The sequence below is a fragment of the Acanthopagrus latus genome, chromosome 13, assembly GCF_904848185.1.
Source record: "Acanthopagrus latus isolate v.2019 chromosome 13, fAcaLat1.1, whole genome shotgun sequence".
In the NCBI taxonomy this organism is placed as follows: Eukaryota; Metazoa; Chordata; class Actinopteri; order Spariformes; family Sparidae; genus Acanthopagrus; species Acanthopagrus latus.
This window is the reverse complement of record NC_051051.1, coordinates 26,325,717-26,348,952: the sequence shown is the minus strand read 5'-3', so window position 1 is coordinate 26,348,952 and position 23,236 is coordinate 26,325,717. Positions and strand designations below refer to the sequence as shown.

At 42.2% G+C, this 23,236-nt stretch overlaps 1 protein-coding gene across 3 annotated transcripts in view; it reads right to left on the bottom strand.

Annotated features, from left to right (window-relative positions):
* Positions 1 to 23,236, bottom strand: part of slco2b1 (solute carrier organic anion transporter family, member 2B1) — a 41,802-nt gene that overhangs the window by 4,828 nt on the left and 13,738 nt on the right. For 2 of the 3 annotated variants that reach the window (XM_037118657.1, XM_037118658.1), the window contains 11 exons: positions 19,024 to 19,153; positions 17,401 to 17,538; positions 16,994 to 17,156; positions 16,254 to 16,478; positions 15,011 to 15,109; positions 10,074 to 10,204; positions 6,833 to 6,935; positions 6,372 to 6,536; positions 5,171 to 5,360; positions 3,668 to 3,812; positions 1,538 to 1,698 (listed from right to left, as the gene is read on the bottom strand). In XM_037118657.1, the coding sequence (XP_036974552.1) occupies positions 1,538 to 1,698; positions 3,668 to 3,812; positions 5,171 to 5,360; positions 6,372 to 6,536; positions 6,833 to 6,935; positions 10,074 to 10,204; positions 15,011 to 15,109; positions 16,254 to 16,478; positions 16,994 to 17,156; positions 17,401 to 17,538; positions 19,024 to 19,113 (1,610 nt within the window). In that variant the 5' untranslated portion in view covers positions 19,114 to 19,153. Of the gene's footprint in view, positions 1 to 1,537; positions 1,699 to 3,667; positions 3,813 to 5,170; positions 5,361 to 6,371; positions 6,537 to 6,832; positions 6,936 to 10,073; positions 10,205 to 15,010; positions 15,110 to 16,253; positions 16,479 to 16,993; positions 17,157 to 17,400; positions 17,539 to 19,023; positions 19,154 to 19,290; positions 19,395 to 23,236 lie in introns of those variants that run through there. The other variant, XM_037118659.1, reaches the window with a different exon arrangement.

Sequence of the window (23,236 nt, the reverse complement as noted above, 5' to 3'; positions counted from 1 at the left end):
TGGCTGCTTATCAACACAGGCTGAGCAACATGAAAACACTAAAAGACTCAGGTTGATTTACAGGATACAACATGTTGATTATCTGAGAGCTCGTTGTCTCTGCAGAACTTGTTTTTAAGTTTTCTCTTAGTATGAAAGTCATCCAGTGAACAGTACAAACAGGAGCTGCTGACAGATCATTCAGAACTCTTTGAACGGAGCTTATCTGACAAAATGTATCTCAAAAGTTCTGCAGCTTAACTGCCGTCAGCACCAGACTGTCAGTCCTTTTCAGAACAGGACTCTCTATCAGGGCAGTTACTGATTCATCGGTTTCTCTTTTAACAGACTGAGTTAGTCCAGTCTATCTGGTTTGTGAAATGGTTTGATTCTCACTCACATGGATGTGAACAGTCATGCTTTCAAATCAAACACCATGACGGTGGGAACAGGAATCCTGAAAGCTTGAGAAGAGAAATGATGTGACAGCTGGCAGCTCAGTGAACCTTGTTGTTCACAGAGCGCTAAGTAACGCAGCTACAGTCGACCTGTGCCAGAAAGACAAATAGCTTGAATCACACAGTTTGTTGTAATTACAGTCAAACCTGATGTAGTTTTGTGTTGAAGCTCAGTGAACTACATCGTTTCACCAACACGTCACCCGAACCAACGTGAAGCCAGCTGGGTCAGGAAAGGTCGTACTATCTGCACAATCGATGCTCCAAACGGACGCAGGATATCATGCGCCTGAACATTGCTGAAAGCAGGTATATCTTCAGTCTAAGACGAGCTGCGTTCCTCTCCTTCTAGAAGAAGAACAATGTAACGCCGCTCCGAGTCGACATCTGTCTGCCTGATTCATGAGGGAGCAGCTGTCAGAGAACGTGTTTGGAGGGTTTGGTACAATCATAAGGTGAGTGAATGAAATGTTTGGATCTGATTCAAAGTATAACATTTCTGTAAAACAAAATGTATCATGACGTCTGTTATGTCTTGTTGTTTTTCTTTTCTTCATCTTTAATGCAGGCGGCTGCTGCTCAGCTGAGGAGTCACTCGCCAGAGAAGTCATTTCTTTTGTTTTGTTCACTTCTGGCATTACACACCTGGAACACTTCGAGGACAGACGTTAAAAGCTTCAACTGGGAAATTCCGACCTCTGACAGAGTCCGGAGCATTAGACTGGAACGTTTTTGAAACATTAAACTGTTTCCTGTCACTGATTCAAAACATGTCTCTGAGACGAGAAGGTAAAATAAAACTCGCTCTAAAAAGTCAGAATAGAAAGAAAAATGAAGCCCACTCCCCTCTCTGACCTGCTCGACAGTTTAAGTAATTATAAAACAGAAAGCTGGAGCTCTTTCATAACCATCTGGAATTTGTGTTAATGTAGTGCAGCTGTGAGCTGCTCCTCCATTGTGCTCCAGAAACAAAGTGATTGTGTAACTGGGTCAGAACTAAAGAGGATGAGGAGCGACTGTGACCTCCGGAGCTGAAATAATGAAAGTGTCCAGTTAAGAAAACAGAAAGCAGCATCGTTTGTATCGTCCTGCTCTCATACCTGAGAATCATCATGTAGGAGGGCGTCTGTGAGAAGGAGGCGATGAAGCTGGTGACACCGAGCAGAGCCATGAAGGGGAACAGCAGGTGGGAACATCCGCTGCCGCAGGTTCCAGGAAGAGCGAAGCCGAGTCCGCCGACACACCGACACTCAGTGTAGTTCTGCACAAACAGACACACACACCGTCAGGATACAGGTGGAGGCAGCGCCCCCTACTATTGCACTGTTAGGTATCTCAAGTTCACTTCTTCCTTTGCAAAATATCACTTTGCCCACTGCACTCATTTACTCATTCCAGCCACATTGTGATCAAACAACAATGAGCCAAAAATGTCAAGTTTGTCCCGAGAGTGATTCGATTGTTTTATCCTCCTGAACAATCAGCACGTTTATTTAAAACTGAGCCACAAGTCGTTCAAGACGTCCAAGTTTTCGTGATTGATTGAATGAGAGAACAGTCGTCTGAGAGGTCAGGAGCAAAATGACTTCAGCTTCTGGTGAGAGGTGGTGAGCGTATGTCGCTAAAGCTACAGCTAACGTCTGTACAGCTGCAGAGGAAAACTGGACATCAGCTGTTTTGATACTTGGTCAAAGTCATTTTCCAGTTCCAGTTTCTTAAATGTGAAGATTTGCTGCTTCTCTTTGTCTCTTCTGACAGAAACTGAAGAGTCAAACGAAGACATCTGAAGACGTCGCTGTGGGCTCTGGGAAGTTTTTGTTTTCATGTTCTAAAGACCAAATATTGTCTGTTTGACGAGGTCCGGTGTGGTTGTGTAGTTTAAAGCTGCAGGGAAATGACCACAGTGCTTTGACATTCCCTGTATGTGGATGTTGGTGAAGTGATAAACGTGTTTCTCAGTCTGTGGGTCATTAGTCACTTCTCACTTATTCAAATTTCAGCCCTGGACTTTTCTTGTTCACAGTAAACATTCACATTTGCTGCAAACATCTGGAAATAATGTCACATCTGTCTACACATCTGGCCTTTTATACAAGCCTGAAGTCCAACTTGAACTTTCACTTCCGAGTAGGAGAATGTAGGATTAGCGTCACCATGATGACGACAATCTCAAGTGTTTCCTTTTAATTTCATTATCAGGAGGATGATGAAACTGTGAGAAGACTTTTCAGTTTCACTTTTAGATCAGTGGAAAGAAAACCTCCCGTTTGAATCATTTCCCATCTAGGAGCTAAAATGAAAATGTTTCTCTTTCAGTCTGTTAAATTCAACTGATAAGATAAAATGCAGCAGTCAGAGGAAACGACTTCCTGTGTCTGCCCTGTTCTTAAAAATATAGCTCTGGTTCTCTGATGGTCAGAGATTTCCACCATTATCTGTCAAATGTTGATGGATCTTCTTGCATCCCAGAGGGCGACTCCTCAGCGCCACCATCAGGACTCATATTCCCCATGAACAAAGACACATCAAAACCTAATGTACACACTGTCATGAAGCACCTTCCTGCTGCTCAGTGAACGGACAATCCATCCATCCATCCATCCATCCATCCATCCATCCATCCATCCATCCATCCATCCATCCATCCATCCATCCATCCATCTAAACAGTTAAGTGTTTGAAATAGTTTGCCAGTGAACTTTACTCCAGCTGTCAGCAGCTTCCACTCCCTGGACTGACTGAGGGTCACACAGGGAGCTTTGTTTGGCCTCAACATTTGTTTCACTTTGCATGTTAACAGTTTGTTTTCACTGAGAACACTTCCACAGAAATAGGTGTCGATGTGGTAAAAATAAGGACATTTGAGTCAAATCATAAGCAGGGTGTGATAGCAGGAGCGACAGTGATTAATAGTTTATATGTAAAAGAGGCAAAGCAGCTGCCTGCAGCTCTGCATAAAACAATGAGGTATTCAGTCAAAGACAAGATTTGACGTCATCCACTTTCACAAGAACCATTCAGAGAGTAAATGGGAACTGGCAGAATACAAATGAAGAGCTGACTGGTTCTGCGCCACTGCACGCAATATGAATTTATACTCAAGACATGAGTTCTGTGTTGTGTGTCAGTCAGAGCGTGTAGCAACAAGATGTCTGGGGGGGGAAATATGCAACATATGCAGCTGTCACGACCTCAACAACCTCTGAGTGAAATGATAAAACAGTTCTTACTGTGGCTTTGTTGCTGGAGTCTGTCTCCATGGAGCTACAGCCGGCGTGACAGGGAGACCTGAACTCCACCCCGTCTGATCCACAGACCGGGTTAAAGGCTTCCTGAGGACACCGACAGCCAGCGCTGCACGACAACCCATCTGAGCTGAAAACAAACACGCTGCATTAAACCCTTAGCAAAAAGTAGTTTATTAAGTATGCTTGAGTATAAGTATAGCAAGTGTACTATGGACCATGTACTGGAAAGTCTACTAATTTAATACTTGTAAGTTTATAAAAGTTTACTTTAAGTTTACTTTATAAGGTCATTTTAAGTTAACAGAAGTACACTTTCAAATATACAAGTACACTCATCTATATACTACTAGTGTACTAACAATTTAGTTTATTAACATGTAAGTTTATAACAGTTTTAATATTCAAAGCAGATGTGTGTAGTGAAAAACATTTTTATTTTGCTAAATTAAATGTAAACAAAGTCAATGAATTAACCTTAATCTGTACTTGGGTCAAAATATAGTCTTAGTACTTGCAGTTTGATGAGCTCTGGTCAGAGAATCAACGTTCACAATCACAGATGTAAACAACTTTACAGATGAGAAGTCTCTCCCAGAATGCACCTCTTCACTCACGGTGCCAACATTTTTATCATCTTTGTTAACTCGACACAATTTAACCACAGAACAAGGATGTGAATTAACCCGCAGCTGTCTTACACATCATCTTATTCACAATCACATTCACGAACCATATTTACACCAACAACAACAGAATACCCATGAGTCTTTGCACCACAGTCCACAAGGGGCGTTACAGTATAATAAAGTACAAGTATAAACTTCAGTATTAAAGTATAAGTCTAAGTATTAATGTACTTAGTCTTAGACTATTCTTTATACTTTTCAGTATAAGCCAAGTATACTTCACTATATTTTTCCTAAGAATATAAAATATAGTATATAAAAAGTACACTTCAAGTATACTGCCTCAGTTTTAGTATAAAATAAGTGTACTTGTAATACACTTGAATAAACTACTTTTTGCTAAGAGAAGGTCTGAAGGGTCTGTTGTTGGAAAACCTTTCAAAGAAGGACATTCGTTTTTAACTTCCCCTTCAATAATAGGCAGGAACAACATAAGTGCACCTATCTTTTTAAATAAGAATGAAAACGCCCAAGAAAATTAAATTAATTCACCATCAGTGGTCAAATTAGTTCCCTATTAAGAATTTTTGGTCAGCTGCAAAATGAGTTTGCCGTCAGAAGTTTGAGATGTGAAGATTAATTCCCCGTCAGTGACTGAATTCATGCAATACCAGTGATGACATTAGTTCAATGCTAGCAGTAAAATTACTCATCAGTTACAAATATAATCTTTGAAATTAGTTTGCTGTAATTGTTAGCAGTGAAATTAATTTCCTGTTGGTAGTAGAACTTGTTAAATTCTGTTAATAGTGGAATCTGTTCACTGGGCTAGTTGCCTGTACGCTGGCGGTGCAGCTACCTCGGAGGAAACACTCCAGCGACCCTCTGTGTTGGGCAGCCGATGAGCAGCAGCGGCGTGGCGGAGAACACGCAGATCAGGATGGCGGCGGTGCACAACTTGCTGGCACCGCTGACTGAAAGGTTCAACCTCCTCATCAGGACTCCACCCAGGACGGTGCCCAGCACTGCCAGAGGGATACAAACTCCTCCTGAGAGAAAGAAATGAGGGAGACAAAAATGTTAATAAAGTTTATGTGGTACACCCCAAAATATAGTGACCACTCTTGGTGTTTATTTAATTTGATAAGATGAAGTAATTTCCTTTATTTTTTTGGGTCTAATATGGTGAACTGTCTAATTATTTCATGCAGGTGGAACATGTGACACAGGAACTATTGTGCCCCTGGTTGTTTCAGGGGATCTTTTGCCTCAGATTCAATCTGTATGTTGAACGGTTAACATGTGTCTTCACTGCTGATGATCTTTATCTGTATTTTACAGGTTAGTAATTGATAAAATAATATAAATGTCAACTTCTATAAGTTTAACTTTATGTCAGCAAGTGTTGTGACAATATTTTGAGATTGTTTCAGACACTTCTGTTGAACTTTATAAACTGAAGTTTCTGCCTTTGTTTCGAGCCAAGCAGACAGGCTGCTGCACACAGTGTTGTGGGTTTTTATCACCTGTGCACGGTCTCGCAGGCAGGTTTCTAGGTTTTATGTTTACAATGCAAATACTTTATTTGGGCTCCTGCACACGTAATAACTGAAACAAACAGTTAAGAGTAATAGAACTGTATTCATCTGTAGAAAAGGTTAAAATGATAATTTACAGTATATAATTATAAATGTGAAACCTTAATGTGATGTTTAGTTGTTCTGCAGTTGAAGTGATTTATATTTTCTCATGAGTGATAGTTATGTGTAAAGTAACTGCCTGGGTCCAGAGTTACTATAGAATAAGTGTTCTCTTTAAAGACAGTTCAGGATTACTGTAATTTGCACTTTACTGATATAGAAGCTTTGATTCACATTAGAACGTGTGAGACAATATTTGCATGCTCTGTATTTTACAGACATCTCTTTTGTTACTTCGGTACCAATCCTGGGACCCGTAACATTGATCACATGGGTCCTGTTTTAACTTTAACTTCGGTCCAACTCATGGAATGAACATGTCCCAGGGGAACCGCTCCACAGACCCGTGTGCACTCTCACCTATCATCATGGTGGAGAAGGAGACGGTCTGGCTGAACTGTCTCTCAATGAACTTGGCCATAAAGGTGGCGAGTCCGGCCAGCAGCGCCGCCAGGTTGACCTGGGCCAGAACCACCAGCAGGTAGATGGGGCTCCGCAGCGTTCGCAGAGCGATGCGAGGAAAACCTGAGGGACGGAGACGGACAGCGTGGAGGTCAAACCGTTATTTTATCACTTATTCACTCTGTTACTGCCGTGTGTCTAACTCAGTCCTGTTGTTGGGTTTTAGCTAAGAGGATAATTTAAGGACAGAACGCAGATTGTTACACTCTTAAAACACAGATGTAAGAACCGAAGCTGCTGGGAGTCTCTTTGATTTAGTGCTGACAGTGAAACTTGACCCCTGTTCACTGTGGATATCCTTTAGTTGCCTCCGCTGCAGCCTCTTCAGACAGGAAACAGAAGAGGAGAAGAAGTCTTACTTTTGAGGAACTTCAGTAGAGATGCTTCCTGGTCTGTCTGCTGCTGCTGCTGCTGCTGCTGCTGCTTACAGTCCGGTCTGCACTCCACATCGTCTGCACCGTCCTGGACAAATATGGTAGCAGAACATCACATGATGGACTTGATTTCAAAACTGCACAGTCTGCGGTTGCGGCTACTTTCAGGGAGTCTGCTGGAAAGGTTTACATTCACAGCCTGTAAGCTTTAGATAAATAAGTCCTCTCGATGCCGCGTAACGAGGCTGCTGTGCTCTGAACTGTTGTATCATCTCTTATGGGAAAAGCTTATTACTCATGGAACAAAGATGTATTAGATAAAACACCCTATGTCAGATTTTAAGGTCTGTGTAAGGACACCGGATAAACATGCTCCCAGGTAGGTAAGGTGAATCTTTAAATCACATGGTCAGAGATCCCAGCAGGTCTGAGCAGGAAAACATTTTGCTTTTGTTGATTTTGTCCTCTGATAGATGTTCATCAACATATTTAGACAAAGCCTGCAGCCGAGCCTGGAGACAAACTCTGGATTTATCGGTTGATCTACGTTCCAACTGGTTTCGTGGCAGCATGTTTGGATCCAGCTCAGACGTGGCTCACATTACATTGGGAACTGATTTTAAATTAATTTGGAGAGAGATGGCTTTAGTACCCTGCCAGTCGTGAGTTTGTTCCCTGTTAATGAGGAAATAAGATTAATCTCAGTGGTGAAATTAGTTCCCTAAACCTAAACCATAATATCAATTAGTTATATTTTGATTTTCATAAACTGAATCTGTAAATTAGTCCACAGTGTTGTCAAATAAACACTTCAGACATTTCACCACCGTCTAGTCAGTCAGATATCTGGTGGTTTAAATCCAGTAATGTTATCGACTCTGCAGTGAAACCCATGTCGGTCTGTGGAGGAGTGTCGGCTCCGTAACAAAAACATTCAACCGCAAACATTTTCTTGAACAAATGAGGCGATACATGCCAGCAGGTTGCTCAACACAGCGTTCTGCTGATATCACTCCCAGAACGGAAACACACACCAAAACACACAACTGCCAGAGTCCAGAGTCCAGAGCCAAACCTCTCAGTCACTGCTGACTCCACTGGAGATGGAAAAACTCAAATAAGTTTCATTCAAGTCACAACATTAAATGTTTTTGTAAAATGGCCCTTTTGGACAAACAAGAATCAGCAACAGGAAGGAAGTGTTTAGACTATTAAGATCATCTGATCCGATAAATACAAATACCTTTGTATTGTGTGATATCTGAAAATATGTATGTAACAGCTCAGCTGGTCAAGAGGATATTTAAAAAAAAAAAAATTATCTTTAGGTGTTTTCTCTGTAGATCAGAGATCCGAGGTCACTGAACCACAGTTACAGTTCTCCTTCCAGGTTCAGTGTGAATATAAAGTGTAAACCCATCGTGACGTCGTCCATTAGATCGTCGTCTGCTGCTGGAGCCAGAAGTGACCATATTTGGACAAAAGGGCGGATCTAGGTGAGATATCCTGATTGGATCTGACTGACAACCAAAGACACGCAGCTGAGGTGACGACTTATCAATCACCAGGTTGGCACACTGATGAAGGACACCCAGCTTTATCAGATACTTTACTGTGGAAGAGACTCGTCATGCTGTTTATCAGCCAGACGTGGGGTCAGTTTCTCATAAGCTTCCATACAATCAGACTTGTTTATGTAACCAGTGGAGTCTCTCCCTACCAGCCAGTAGAAATCATCAGCACATCTCATCAGTTTGGTTTGAACTTTGGACTGAACACTCAAAACACTCCTGGTTTTTTATTTCCTTCCACTTCATGATAAATGACACACAAAGACAAACATCCGGTCAAATCTGCATTTTATGTTTTGTGGTGTTGAAATACTGCAAAATATATTAAACATACTGCAACTTTATCATCCCTTTTTGAATATTTGCTGTTTATAAGTGAAAGTGATGATGTCTGGCTGACTGCCGTCTGCTGTTTATCAGTCAAGGAGTCATTTTAGAAGGAATCTGTTGAGCAATCGCCACATAAATCCAACCTCATTTGTTTTTGTCTTGAGGACGGAGCCAAAGCAAACCGAAACAGAATCCTGTTGGAGCTTGTTGAGGTTACAGGGTTTCAGTTAATGAACATGTTTTATTCTTTATTCAAACTTTTCATCCTGTTAATCTTAATTAACTTGACAACTTTAATATTCTGGCCTTGTTTGTATTTTTATTCTTATTTCAGATTTTGGATGGATATTTCCAGATTACTTTATGAGAAAACAATCGTGCACATTTGGCCAAGTTCAGAGGAAAATGGGTCAAATTTGCTTTAGAAACATCACCGTCAGTTAAAACACAGGCTCTTCTACAAGACAACCATAATAATGCTCTTTGTGTTTTAGTCCTGCATATTCATGAAAAAGAAAACTAAAGATATTTTTACATCAGCTCAGCTGCACCTCTCAGGCTCATTTCCTGCAGCTCATTAAAGTCGAACCCTTCCTCCTCCCTGAACCGACCAAGTGTCATTAAATCATTTGATTGCAGCAGTTTGACCTCAGCTGATCATTATCACTTCTGAGAATGCAATAAGTCATCGTCACGCAGGCTGCAGTCAGTGAGATGCTTGTCTGAATTAAGCAATAAGCTTATAAACACAAAAACACATCTCTGAATCTGCCACGCTAGATTCTCAGGTATTTAACGATTTTAATGTCACGACTGTTACGTGTCTGGATTGGCAGGACGGAGGTGAAGGGCAGATTGTAATCGTGGAGCCAAATACAAGCTGTTGATTTCAATTTTCTCTCAGCTTCATCATTGTCTATCTGCTCAGTGTTGTGTGACATAGATCACTTTCTCCTTCACTTCCTACATGAGTAATCATTTTGATAGTCACCTCACAGATTAGCCCGTCAGCTCACCTCGCTGTGCAAGTTCAGTGAGGTTTTACATCAAACCAGGCTTCCAAATGGACAACCGCAGTTTGAGTCACACCAGTGGATCATTTTAAGGACACAGAGGATAGTTTGAGCTGTTTGTTGCGACCAAACCACATTTTTTTTACGGGATGTCGGCACCATCATGTGATGGTGCCGACACAAACCTAACCAGAGCATAAACAGTGTTGTGACGAGAGAGAGAAATATTCAATAAATCCTAAACAAACGTAAAGTTTCAACATAAAATGTTCAGTTTGAACTTATGTGTCAGGTCCGACTGTTTCCGCTCACCTCTTTGGGCATGTCTCTGGGGAAGAAGAGGTACGGCAGCGCAGCGAGGAAGAGGAGGCAGGACGCCACCAGGAAGCCGAGCCACCAGGCTCCGACCCAGCGCAGGTCCTTAGGGGTCAACTCGATCTCATCTGGAGAAAGAAAAGAATCACAAACTCTCGTCTGTTATCCAACGGAAACAAAGAGGACTGAAAAGGCCGCCTGAATTATTCAACATATCATAACAATTAGTTTATTGTCTTTTTATTATTGGAGAATTTTTGAGTCTTAATTTCATTTAAAATGCACTTATGAAATCTGACTTGTTTTGACATCTGTTGCTGTGTTATTGATATTATCAGCATGTTTGTGTTTCACCAGCATAAGTTTGTTTTAATTCAACAAACTGATACTGAAATCAGGGTTCACAGCCGACTGACCTTAACGTTAATGTTTGGCTGCATCAACTAAAACTACTTGGTTCAGGACGTCACCTGATCAGCAGGTTGTGATGCGGCTCTCCAGGAGGCTTCAGAGAGACAGACGGCCAGTAAAACATTTATCAGGTTTTTGATGGTCCACTGGGATTTGTCTCATTATGACAGATGGCATGATGGACTGTGGGTGAGAAAGTGGGGAGGAGTTCTGTTGCATCAACACAGCAACATGTTCGAACACAACAGATCTGAGCTGGTCTGAATGCTGCTCGGCTGCTTTTGTTGGACGTCTGCCTGAAAGTGAAACTGACTCCTGACAGCTGCTCAGGTCGACTTCAGGAGCAGGAGGATGTAACAGAGGTGAAATCAAACCTCAAACTCTCACAGAGCTCTGGTTTAAACACTGAGAGTAAAAGGAACTCCTGCCCCAAAACAACGATGTTTTAACACAATGATGTTCTATTACTACATCTGTGACGTATCACTGCAGCATGTTTTACCTACATGAGCAGCCTGCAGCACGTTTACATGTATCGTAACAGAAGTCAAGTACCAGCTTCCTGTTCTGAGCTCTGATGCTCCCGGACAAAAGAACGTTTGAAGCTGGCAAATAATCGTAAAGTTTTTCACGGTGAATTATTAATTTGTGTGGGGTTTATTACACTGTAAAGTATTAACATTACATAACCCTGACACTAAAGGTGTAATGAGTTACTTTCTATTTGAAGTTAGTAGGGAATTTTAATGCATTAAATTAAAAAAATGTAAAGAATAATGTGTAATGGGTTTTTTAATGAGGTTTCCAAACACTGGTAGTTAACTGGTTAAGGTTTTCGGCCTACTTCACTCAGCACATCTTGGCTCTTGCCAAACTGGATGTTTGAATTAAAGCTCACCAGCAGCCAATTAAACAACGGTGTCATGACGGTTCGTGAGTCACATCACATCAACAGATGGTTTAGTGAAATTACTGGTTTGTATCCAGAACAAAGAGCTGCTGAGTCACACAACAATCCTTTAATCGCTGGAGTCCACACACACATTTACTCTTAAACGAACCGTTTCACTTCATCCTACAATTAAATACAACGTCCTCACTTCACAGGTCCTCACACACACACACACACACACACACACACACACACACACACACACACACACACACACACACACACACACACACACACACACACACACCACAACAAAAGAGTCTTACACAAACAAACACATCCTCCCCAACATACACATTATACATGCATGCATAAACACATACACACATTATGTCCACACACACATACACACACATGCTGACCTGCACAATCACCTCTTGCCTCCATTCACACACCCGACATGGTATCAGGAGATAAGCTTCTGTTTGAACAAGCCGCTAAAAGAAGGTCAAGCTCCATTAAAACAACACGACCAGAGTCTCAGTTTCACTGAACGCCAACAAACTTTCACTCTGTGGTTGAGTCAGAGCCCGGAGACGCGGCCGATGATGGTAGATTGATGCTATTAAACATCTTTCTACATGAAAATAAAGTCTCAGATTTACGCTGACAACAAAAAACCAAAGCGTGCTCACCTAGAATTAAGATGTCAACAGAGAAAACCTTCTACTGTATTCTTTAGTGATGAATTCTCAATGTTTGTTTGAAGACCGTCAGGTGTTCTGCGTGAGAACGGTGAATTGGGACAGGTTTAACTTTCACGTGTGATGGCGGCTCGTCTCGTCGTCTGGTCCATTTTTCACTGAGGAGGTTGTGGAAAGTATTGAACTGATTCCTGAACTTCTCCCACACAGAGTTTAACAGCCTGCAGCTCCCTCCAGTTAGTTAGAACTGAAGAAGCCTCTGATGAGCCGAAACATCTTCTGTCCAGTTGTCTAGAGGACAGCAGTCAGAAGTACCATGACCTGGATGACTGAGGACCTTCATCAGCGTATTGACCTCATGTTTTGTTTCATGTGGGTACTTGGAGATTCCTTCTTGTGTGTTGTGTGTTCCTCTGTTGTTTCCAGTCATGAGAAATGTGTGCTTTTGTTTGGGAGATGCTGTTTTGTTTCACTTGAGGTTCGGGAGTTTTTTCTTCTTCCTTAGTCGTGTGAGAAGTGAAAAGTTATCTGGCTGTGACTCACCGTGGTTCATGGTAGTCGTCCTTCGCCACTGGGCTTCAGGTTTTCAATCAGTTTGGCGAGCACAGAATAGTTTTTTGCTTCGCTCTCAGAGGGCTCGAGTTAACAGGTCCTGCTCACACGACACCAAGTCAGCAGATACAGGACAGCTGCACTGGTTACGTGTTGTTTCACTGGTTTCAACTGGCGACATTATGAAACACAATCCAGGAAGATCAGCCTGAGTAACTCATCCATGAATCTGAAAGTTTATCGGAGGTCAAAACGCTCCACAGAGTTTTGCATTATGCAGAGAGTTGCTGTGTTTGGAGCAGTCCGGTGTGGTTGCTGAGTCCAGATTAGCCTGTTTTCTCAAGATGACTTTCTGAAGAGTCATTTCCCGCCTCTGTGCCATGTGGGTTTCACCACCGCTCCGCCTCTTTTGGAAGTGAACAACAGGTCCGAGTCATTTCATTCCAAAGGGAGACGTGAACATGAGTATAACAGATTCTTTCACTGCGTAGTCACCATAGAAAATGTTGGCGACGTTACACAAGTCAGATATCTGCGGAACATTTGACACTAAAATCAAAACAAATCGACCTTGAAACCCTCACACAAGATCTGGAGCCAGCACATTTAGATCGCTGATAAAATCAGCAGCTACATTAGGTACAATCACACATTTTGACTGTCTGGAGTGTTCTGAAGCTGATAAGTGACAGCTATGTTAGTTTGACATACCAAAGAGTGCTGCAGTAATGTGGAAGGTAGCACTGCCTTCGAGTCTTTGGGATCATTTAACTGGATCTGGACGGGGCTCAAACTGGTCTGAAAAACTCAAAGTAATGAAGTAATGAAGCTTACTTATCTTCAATGTCAGATCATTTGTTTCAAGTTGTTTCCTTCTTACATAGTTGTCGTCACTCAGTGTGAACACCCTGAGGACTGAGTGCTGCTGCTGCACGTCTGTTTCTCACATGAACAAAAAGAAGTCAGACACAATGTGAACACACACTGCAGCCTCTGAAACACAGTAACTCAGGACTGAGCTTTACAATCAAAATCACTGTGTGGTCAGAAGAAACTGGGCCGATGTTCTGCCAAACAAATGTTTGTTTGTTCTGTCGATTATGGTTTCTTGGGAAAAAAATCAGAATCAGCAGGTCAGACTTAAAAATCAGGAATCAGAGTTCGGTGCATCTCCGGTCTGGTGTTAATCGTTTCCGTGTTTTCCTTGCGGTTGGTTTGTAAAACAAACAGCTGGCGGTGATGTAAATAGTGCAGCATGCTGACTTCTTCAGCTGCTGCTGCTGCTGCTGCTGCTGCTGCAGCGACTCTGCAGTCCGACAGGAGCAGCAGCAGACCGGAGAGAAGCTGAAGAGGTCGGTGTGTTTACAGGGGAAACGGACGATAAATTACTGGATCAGAACACAACCAGAGGTACATGTTGACTCACCTGATGGATGTGGGTGACGAATTGTCTCATTCTTGTGGGTTTTCTGACTCTTATTTGGTGACTCAGACTTATTTTCCAAAGCGTATTTGCAGCCAAAACAAACCAAAATATTTAACTCCATATTCTCATGTTAGACCGTTACGCACAAATAAGTAGAATTTCGTACCTAAGTTTTAACTTGGTGTTGGCAGATTTATGTTGTTTACTGTTCCGTCACATTTAAAACAAACTCAGAAGGCAGAACTGAGTGAGTCATCACAGTAAGACAACAGGAGGAAGAATATCAAGCAGACATTGTTTGGTTTTTCTTGGTTTCCTCTCAAGCTCATTTAGAACCTGCACAGATTTAACTTGACATGAAAATACTCTCAGACGTCAAGATAACTTCACTTCTTCAGATTGAAATATTAGGAGGAAGTCGCAGCTGTTGAACGTTCAAATGTCTAAATGAAGTTTGTATGTATGAAGGAAGAAGCTGGCAGGATTCAGTCATCAGATTTTGAGCTGCTTTGTCAGGAACTGAAGTGTCGTGTGCAACTTTGAACCTCTTGGATGTGTTAAATGACGAGTCAGAGTCATTAAAATAACTTCACACCAGATCTGCAAAAAGGTTAAAGGAGTGAAACCTTTTCATACTTACTGAGCAACACATTACTGAACTGAACCAGCGCCAGTGTTATTTCCTTGTAGCTTTAAATACTCTGTCAGTTATTTGTCCTCTTTAGATGCAGCTCAGTTTTTACAGCTGTTTCTGAGGAAATGACCAACATTAATCAGCAGTTACTGTTTTTACTTCACACTTAAACACACTGACTCCAATTTAACTGAGTGGCTGCAACATCCAGAAAATCCTCCTGTTAAATACGAGCTATAACAGAGCGTGACTTCACTTGAGACATTATCAGTGTAAGTGTGAATGTGCAGCTTTGCTGTTGCTGTGTCTTCTCACCTTTGGAGATCTTGTCAAAGTCGACATAAAAGCGCAGCATGAGGGAGCCGGTGATGAAGCCGAAGGCCGGGCCGATGGAGGTCACGGCCAGAAGGATGCCTGAAAAACACAAATACTTCAGTATCTTCTATGTTTTCAGTGCATAATGTAACTTTAACAACTGTATTGTCAGATTAATCTTTGAGTAAATGCTTCAGTATTTATTCAGCAGTATTTGAGTATATATATATATTTATTTTTCTCTGAGTACACTTATAACCTGCACTGCTACTGTTTGTTATTGTTGGCACTCTGTTACACAAAGGTTCATCTTATCATCTTTTCCTATTTAAATATATAATGAATGTTGCTCAGTTAATGCTTATTAATGCATTGATTTTGTGTATTACATGTAAGTTTTGTTCTTATCAGATTTAATCTTGGAATTTTCAAACTCACACTATATTACAGAAATAAAGATACAGTGACTGTTGTGATTATGAGCTCTGGTTTGTGGATCAGGTTCAGTTTCAGACTCGTTCCAGGAAACCAATAAAAACCGGTTTGTTATGTGAGCAGAGAGCCTGCAGGGAGGCTGCGAACGCCTTCAGATGCAGCGGTTGTGTCCTGATTCGGTCCGTTCTGTTAACTTCTCCTCACATGGTTTTGTTTATTTTTAACGATACACAACTAAACTTCAGTGTGTGGTCCTGCTGGCAAGGAAAATGTGACCTCATCAAATAATACGTTGACATTAAAGGAACTTAACTTAAAAATACCACACGCCAGCCTTTAACATGTAATTATGAGCAGGAAGGAGTTATGTTACACACAGCTGTTGTGTAACAGAGGAGCAGTGTGCAGAGAGCAGACATGACCCACGCTGTGTTTAATGCCCGTCCAGTGTATAAATAACACTGTTTTTGCTGGTTGTGTGCTCGGAGTGCTGAGATGAAGCAACAACAATATGCTGACCACCATCACTGCTGTTTCACCAGCACTGCCCCCCTCTGAGCTTCACTGTCTGTTGGGGGCTTTTTGGCATAGGGACATCAGAACAGGGAGGATGTGGGTGCACGACGTGATCCATAGGAGGCAAAAATATGCTGAATATTATCGCCGGGGCCAAAAAAACACAAAGAGCGAAAGTGACGTTGTCAGCGCCTTTCTGAAAGGGGAAATTACTTATTGACTTTAGTCGTACTTTAATCAGAACTGGACTGTTTGGATGAAACATGATTCAGCGTCTTCTGATCAGTCGTACCGAGGTAGAGCGGTGAGTTCTTCTTGCTGGCGTAGTCGTCGATGTAGGAGATGCCGAACGGCTGGATGGGGACGGCTCCGATACCCAGCAGCAGCTGACCCAGCAGCAGAAGAGGGTACACCACCCGCTGGGCGGGGCTCTCCTGCAGGCTGCAGCTCTGATTGGAGGATGAGGTGACGAGAGTGCTCTCTGATTGGCAGAGGCCAGAGCTGTTATCACTGGGGGCTGTCAGGAAACAGAGAGGAGGTGAAGAGTTTAATAATGTGTTCAAGTAAAAGTGTTCGATCAACATGAAGGTCCTGGAGACAATAAACTCATGTGGAAGCTGTTTACTGACAATAAGTGAGGAGGAGGTTCATTTTCTCATAAGGTCACATACAGTATCATTTAAATGATGATATCATCAGAAATGTGGCAGCTGGTTGTTGCTCCTGAGGTCCAACATGTGAGTCAATCAGAGTCACGTGTCTGTGAACATCATGATGTCTTCCCTGCAATTTGATGTAAACTGACTTATGTGGTCTGGATATTTTGGGACAGCGAGCAAATGAGTGAACAATTGGAGAATGGCTCTAATTAGTATTAAACTTTAATGTGTTTTCTTCTGAAAAACTGATAAAAATCCGTGGAGGAGCATTAAAACAGGTGCCATTTTAGGACAACAAATCTAGATGTGTACTGTTTATATGTCTTTGTGTGTGTGCATGTGTGTGTGTGTGTGTGTGTGTGTTTAATCTCACAGCTGATGCGGTCGGTGTAGTCGTACGCTCCGCTCAGGAAGTGCGGCATCGCCATCAGCAGCGAGGCCAGGCAGGCGAGCAGAGCTCCGCATCCAATGAAGCGCGGCCGGTGGACTCGACTCCCGAAGAAACTCACGAAGACGATGAGGACGGTGTTTCCCACCTGGACACACAAACACCCCGACAGTAAGATGAGGAAGAATCAGAATCAGTAGCATGAACGTTTTTCATGTGATTCTCAGTTTTATCGTACTTCAGTCCCATTTTGAGGTTCTCGTACTGAATTTTATAAAATGCTACTTTACCTTACTCCACAACGGTTCAGAGAGAAAAACTGTACTTTCTACAGTTCACAGGTGCTCATAGTTACGCTGCTCATTAGACATGAGAAAGTGTCTCATACTGACCTCATTAAAGGCAGCCAGGAGTCCAGACTTCTGACTGGAGAGGCCGTAGCGTCGCTCGATGGTGGAGATGGAACTTTTCATGTAGCCCGACACCAACAGCTGCGCCAGCTGCAGCAAACTGTGGCACAACACAAAGAACTGCAGAGAGGAGGAGAAGAAGAAGAAGAAGAAGAAGAAGAAGAAGAAGAAGAAGAAGAAGAAGAAGAAGAGGAAGAAGAAGAAGAAGAAGAAGAAGAAGAGGAAGAAGAAGAAGAAGAAGAAGAAGAAGAAGAGATGTGTTTCCAAGTTAATTTGATTAAATCTGCATTAATCAACGTCAGGATAATAAATGAAACTGAAGTGAGGTGCAGAAACAATAAAGACGGCGACTGAAACAGTGAAATGACTTTTCTTTCACAGCGAGCTCATCACAGCAATGTGACAGGAAATGTTTACATACTGAGGCCTCAGAGAACAAAACCAGGATGGACTTCAGGAAGTGAAGTTTCTCTTCAGACAAAGACACAAAACTGCTCAGCTGACGCGACAGAACCAGAAACCAAGAATCACAGAGCTTCCACTTACATTCAGAGGAACCTGCTAACTCTTACGGTCTGTTCACACCTTGTTCAGAGAAACTGAGCCTTCATTTTTAATATTGTGTAGAAAAGTCGTATGAATAAAATATTTAATGTGCAGAAACACAAAACATTGTCGCAGGTGTGTTCAGGCTACACACCACCACGTTCAGAGCTCTGCCTATATTTACACACATTAGTCATGAGTAAAAGTTTAAGTTGATGAACTCCACACACACACAGACACACACAGACACACACACCTGTGGTTACCCACTGTTGATAAATGAAGGCCTGTGAGCGTCTCATCTACAGGCTCAGCTCATCCAAACACAGCGATCACACGTGTTGGATGGTTTCACTTCGCCTCTGCTTGAACTCTGGAGGAGATTCTTTACTGTCAGAATGAAATAGACTCTTCCTGTCACAACAACTGGCCTGTGGGCGATTTCACTGATGTGTGAGTTTGTGGTGGTCTCCAGTGTAAATCCAGTGTTCTGCAGACTACAGAGGTGGGAAGTAATGGAGTACAAATACTTTGTTACTGTACTTAAGTGGGTGTTTCAGCTAGTATTTGTATTGTACTGTATTTATATCTGTAGTATTTCTTTGACTCTCCCTCTCAAACATCTGAACTTTCTCCTCCTCACATTTACCAAACAGGCTTGTTACTTCAGTTTGATGGATTTGAGGTGAGTTCTGGATGTGAACCAGCAGCCCTCTGATAACAAGACGCTGGCTCCAGTCCTGATCCACACTCGTTTCACTTCTCAGACCAAAAAGCTCCGTCCACATGTTTTACAGTCGACTGGTGGTACGTGCTCATCAGAGTCCATTTCAAACAGAACCTCTAATAAAATCAGGTCCTGTTTTCTAGAATTCCTCTAGAACCGGATCTTTTGTTCATTTAATTAACACGCTGATTAACTGACCACATAAAGCAGCAAAAACAATTAGCAACACGTGGTGCTGACAGAACAGCTCACATGCACACTGCTTTTATTTACACCAAATAAACATCAACTAATCATTAATAATGAAAATGTGCTCCTGAACCAGAACAAACCTTGATGTTGTTGAAGAGACTCCGGCGTCGGGCAGGAGGTCGTGACTCGGCCGGGTCAGAGTTCACGTTGAGACTTCTGGCCACCATCATTAGATTTTCACCACACAGAGACTGAAGAACAAATCAACACCTGGAAAAGACAAAGACAGTCAGTCAAGCTGAACACACACTGATATCTACGTGTTAGTACACGTTGGCACACACGCAGTGACGTCGTGAGGGAACATTTCAACATTCAGACGGCGGCTCAGTTCCTCCTGTTCTTACAGTAACTTTAATGGCATGACGACTTGATGTTGAACAAGCTGAAGTTTTCCGTTTGTTTTACTCATTCAGGTCTCAAACACACTTGACCTCATGTGCTGATGTGTGTGTTCACAAAGAGTGTGAAAGTCGCCGGCTGCTCCAGTGAGGTCTGGACAGAAGCCAGGCGGAAACTACTGCTGAATCAAAAACAAGACCATGTGGGGGACAAAAGGTTTTATGAGTGTTTAACATAGAGATAAACAACCACTGATAAGAGCACCCTAACCCGTCCATAAAGTATCTAGATATCAAATTATCCTGCAGGCTGGTATTGTGCAAGAGGGAGAGTTCACGTGTTTGTTACAGGGCCGACATTTACAGACAAAAGCCTGGAGAAGAACATGCAAACTCCACATAGAAAGGCCAGTTTGAACCTTCGGCAGTGCTACAAAAGAGAAAAAGCTGCATTGCAAAGTTTATTTTATGAGCCAGGTGTGTATACAGGCGCAGCAGACTCTCCACTGGTGAGATACAATTACACAGAACTACATCGTAATGATGGTCTGATACACAAACACGTTTTTCTTCAGACGTTTCAATCTCCTGCCCAGGAACTACAGATGTATATTAGCATGTAGCTAGCTCCGGTACTGCTAAGACACTGTGCATTCAATAAACACAGTGTGCATGAGTTTCAACAAGGTCAGACTCTTTGTGCATCAGTACTAAGTAAGTAAATGCACGTTAACGCTGGATGTGTCTTGTCCTCTGTGACTGTATCATCAGCTGTGACTGCGAGAAGTTTCAGACTCCAGTCTGACAATAAAGTGTTTATATCTTTCTAACTGTAGGCGACGGTGCTGACCACCGCACCATCGCACCGCCCGCTCACAGTAATATCATCACTGTGCTGCCTGTGAGTAATTTTAAATCTCAAGTTTCTCTGCATGAAGCTCGTTTCTGTTTGACTCTTTTGTCCTCTGATTTGTAACTTTTTCATTTAAGCCATTATTTTATTAACATTATTTTTTGTGATTGTTGTCATCCAGGTGCTTTAAGAGAATCAGGTGATTAGCTTCCCGCCGTGACTCAGATGTAATGCTGATGCCCTGCACACACTGAGGCTAATGGCCATGCTAGTGCCTCTGTTACCAGCTTTTTCACTGAAGCAAGCCAAGTGCTGGTTCTGGGCTGGTATTAGTGTTGGTTAAGAACTGCTTTGCTTTTCCACGAGAATGAGAGCAACTGTAGAGTCTCATTACGTCACTGTATATCTGCATTGCTAGGAACAACTATGGCGGACTGCACTGACTCTTTACAAGTGTATCTGCACGGACCTGCATGCATACGTTAGCACGCAAACACGACCGGTCCAACGCGTTTGTGCTGTTTGTCGTGAGCGCCATGGGTGCTGTTAATCCAAATGTAGTAATATTTTATTCCAGATAACAAACATAAACTACATCTGAGGCTGATGGGAATGTTGGAGGATCATCAACATAAATATCTGAACCAGATTTCAGGACAATCCAAGCAGTAGTTTTTACCAAAATGGTGGACAAACTGCTGCTGCTAGCGTGGCTATCAGAAACATACAGAAACCTGGAGACCTTCACTGTGAAGGAGAGAGAATCATCAGTGTCTACACCTGAACAGGTACACTGATCACACATCATGTAGCCTCTCATACAATCATCATCAGTATCAAACATGTTTCTGATTTTCACATCCTACAGCTACTTCCACATTCAGACCACAGTGAGTGGTGACAAACATTACAAGGCCACAGAAAAGGAAAGAAAACACAGACACAGAAAGATAAAGATTCAAAGAAAAAGTCAGGACTCAGATGAGCAGAGAGGAAGTGGATCTTATCAGCTGAGGAATGTCAACAAATGAAAACGTACGCTGCTGTATCTCACCAGAGAGCAAACAAAACAAGATGACCTCCCACAATCACAGGACTAATGCTGCCTTCCAGTCAGTGTCAGAGGTCAGACTCCCCAGCTGATATTTCCAAAGTCCAACCTCCGACTGACACCAAACGTTAAACAAAACAAGGCTGACAGTAACAAAATGATGTTTCTGTGTGAGTGTACACACGAGGGAAACATCAGCAGTGATACGAAACAGAGGAGGGAACACGACACACGTGGAAACAGATATAGATATACAGTTTATTTTACAGAATCTTAAGCACCACTCTTGCTTTTACTTGTTTCTCTCTGGTCATAACATGAGAGGAATCACTGACAGCATTTTCTCTGTATCACATGAAGTGTGTCATTTCTGCCACTAGAGGTCGCCCGATTAAAATACAGAAATACAAAAGACGCAGTGTGATGACATCGTGAAGCAGCGTGGAATCATGGCTCATCAAATCTGATTTGACCGAGACGAGATTGTGTTCACGGACGAGGTAAAAAATCAAAAAATAACTTCCCTCTTCACTCTCTGACGCATCATCTGATGTTTCCTGAAGTTAAAGCAACCAGGGCCGGATTAACTGGACTGATTTCTCTATTATGAAAAAATATTTTAAAATGTACTTTTGTACCCTGATGAAGAACATCATGGTTGAAACATGTCAGTGTTTTATTGTTCTGGCTTTTAAACTTAATTCGAGTAGTTTTGTTCCGGCTGAGCAGATCAGCTGTGGTTCTTCTTTAGTTTGACAGAATAAAAATAATCCTCGAGCAAGTATGTTAGATGTTATTTAAGGTAGTTTCAGACTTTTCTTTCTATGAACAATGCTGGATAAGTAAACAACTCAACAATATACACTGCGCAGCCAAAACCAAAGCCACGCACTGTCACGTTTCGTTGGACCGCCTGCAGCTTCGGTTACAGGACACATTCCTCATGGCATCTTCCGACCAGTGGTGGTCGATCCATGTGTGAAGGTGAACCACTCCTGCTGATTCAGAACATTCAGGTAGTCAGCTAGTCAACCTAAACCTGACCAGCTGAGTCAGCCTCAGATCCAAACTCTGCCCCTGCAGGCTTGTACAGCAGCACGAGGCATGATGGGTACTCATGTGGAACTTTTTACATTCCTCCTTCTACAGATAAGCCTCAGTGATGAGTGGTTGAGCCATGAGTTCTACTTTGCAACCATTCAAGATGTTTTTCTGACCTTGAAGATGAATATCCACCACCATCCTGCCAGGATTTAATAATGTGTTGGACAGTTCTTAACCCAACTTCAGTAGTTTCAGCATCTCCTCCTGTTTTCTTTGCTTGATGAGGGCCAATAATTGACCTTTCTGAAACAGAGAAACATCTTTTCCACAACCACAGAATGTCTCCTGACAGGTCTGAGAAGCTCCTCCCTGCATCAGTTGGTTAAATAACGTGTCACCAACTGCAGTGATTATCCAATGAATTTCTGCTTAGCTGAGTCCAGGAAGTGACTGTTTTATTTTGTCCAGGCAGTGAATATAATAAAGGCCTCGTCATTGAAACATTTGAATGTGGAAATGTTGAATATTACATCTTGACTTTATCACCTTGTTCATAAAAAGTTTAACACACTGGAACCATTTGACCCACAAAAATCAGTGCACACACGTTTTATTCGACATTAGATGCTAATTTAACTTCATGCTAATGCATTTATCACTTTTCTCATTTCAAAGAAGTTTGTCAGAGCAGCATCTGGAGGTCGTTATGGAGCTGCAGTCTGGTCTGAGACAGTTGAATGTCCACAGACATCTACAGCAACATGACTGAGAGACTCTGTTGGATCCAGAGCGAGTGAGTCTGTTGCAACTCTGAGCTCAGTGTGGTGAAGGTGGTCGACAAGCCAGAGCGTTTTAATTTAGCCTCACGTGGTCACAGATCATTATGATCTACTGAGGACTCATTTCATCAGTGTTAAAAACGTCAGACGTGTTCAGTTTTCACTCAGTTTGAACGAGAATTACTGTGTTCACATTAAACTTTAAGCAAGAGTTTATGTGATTTT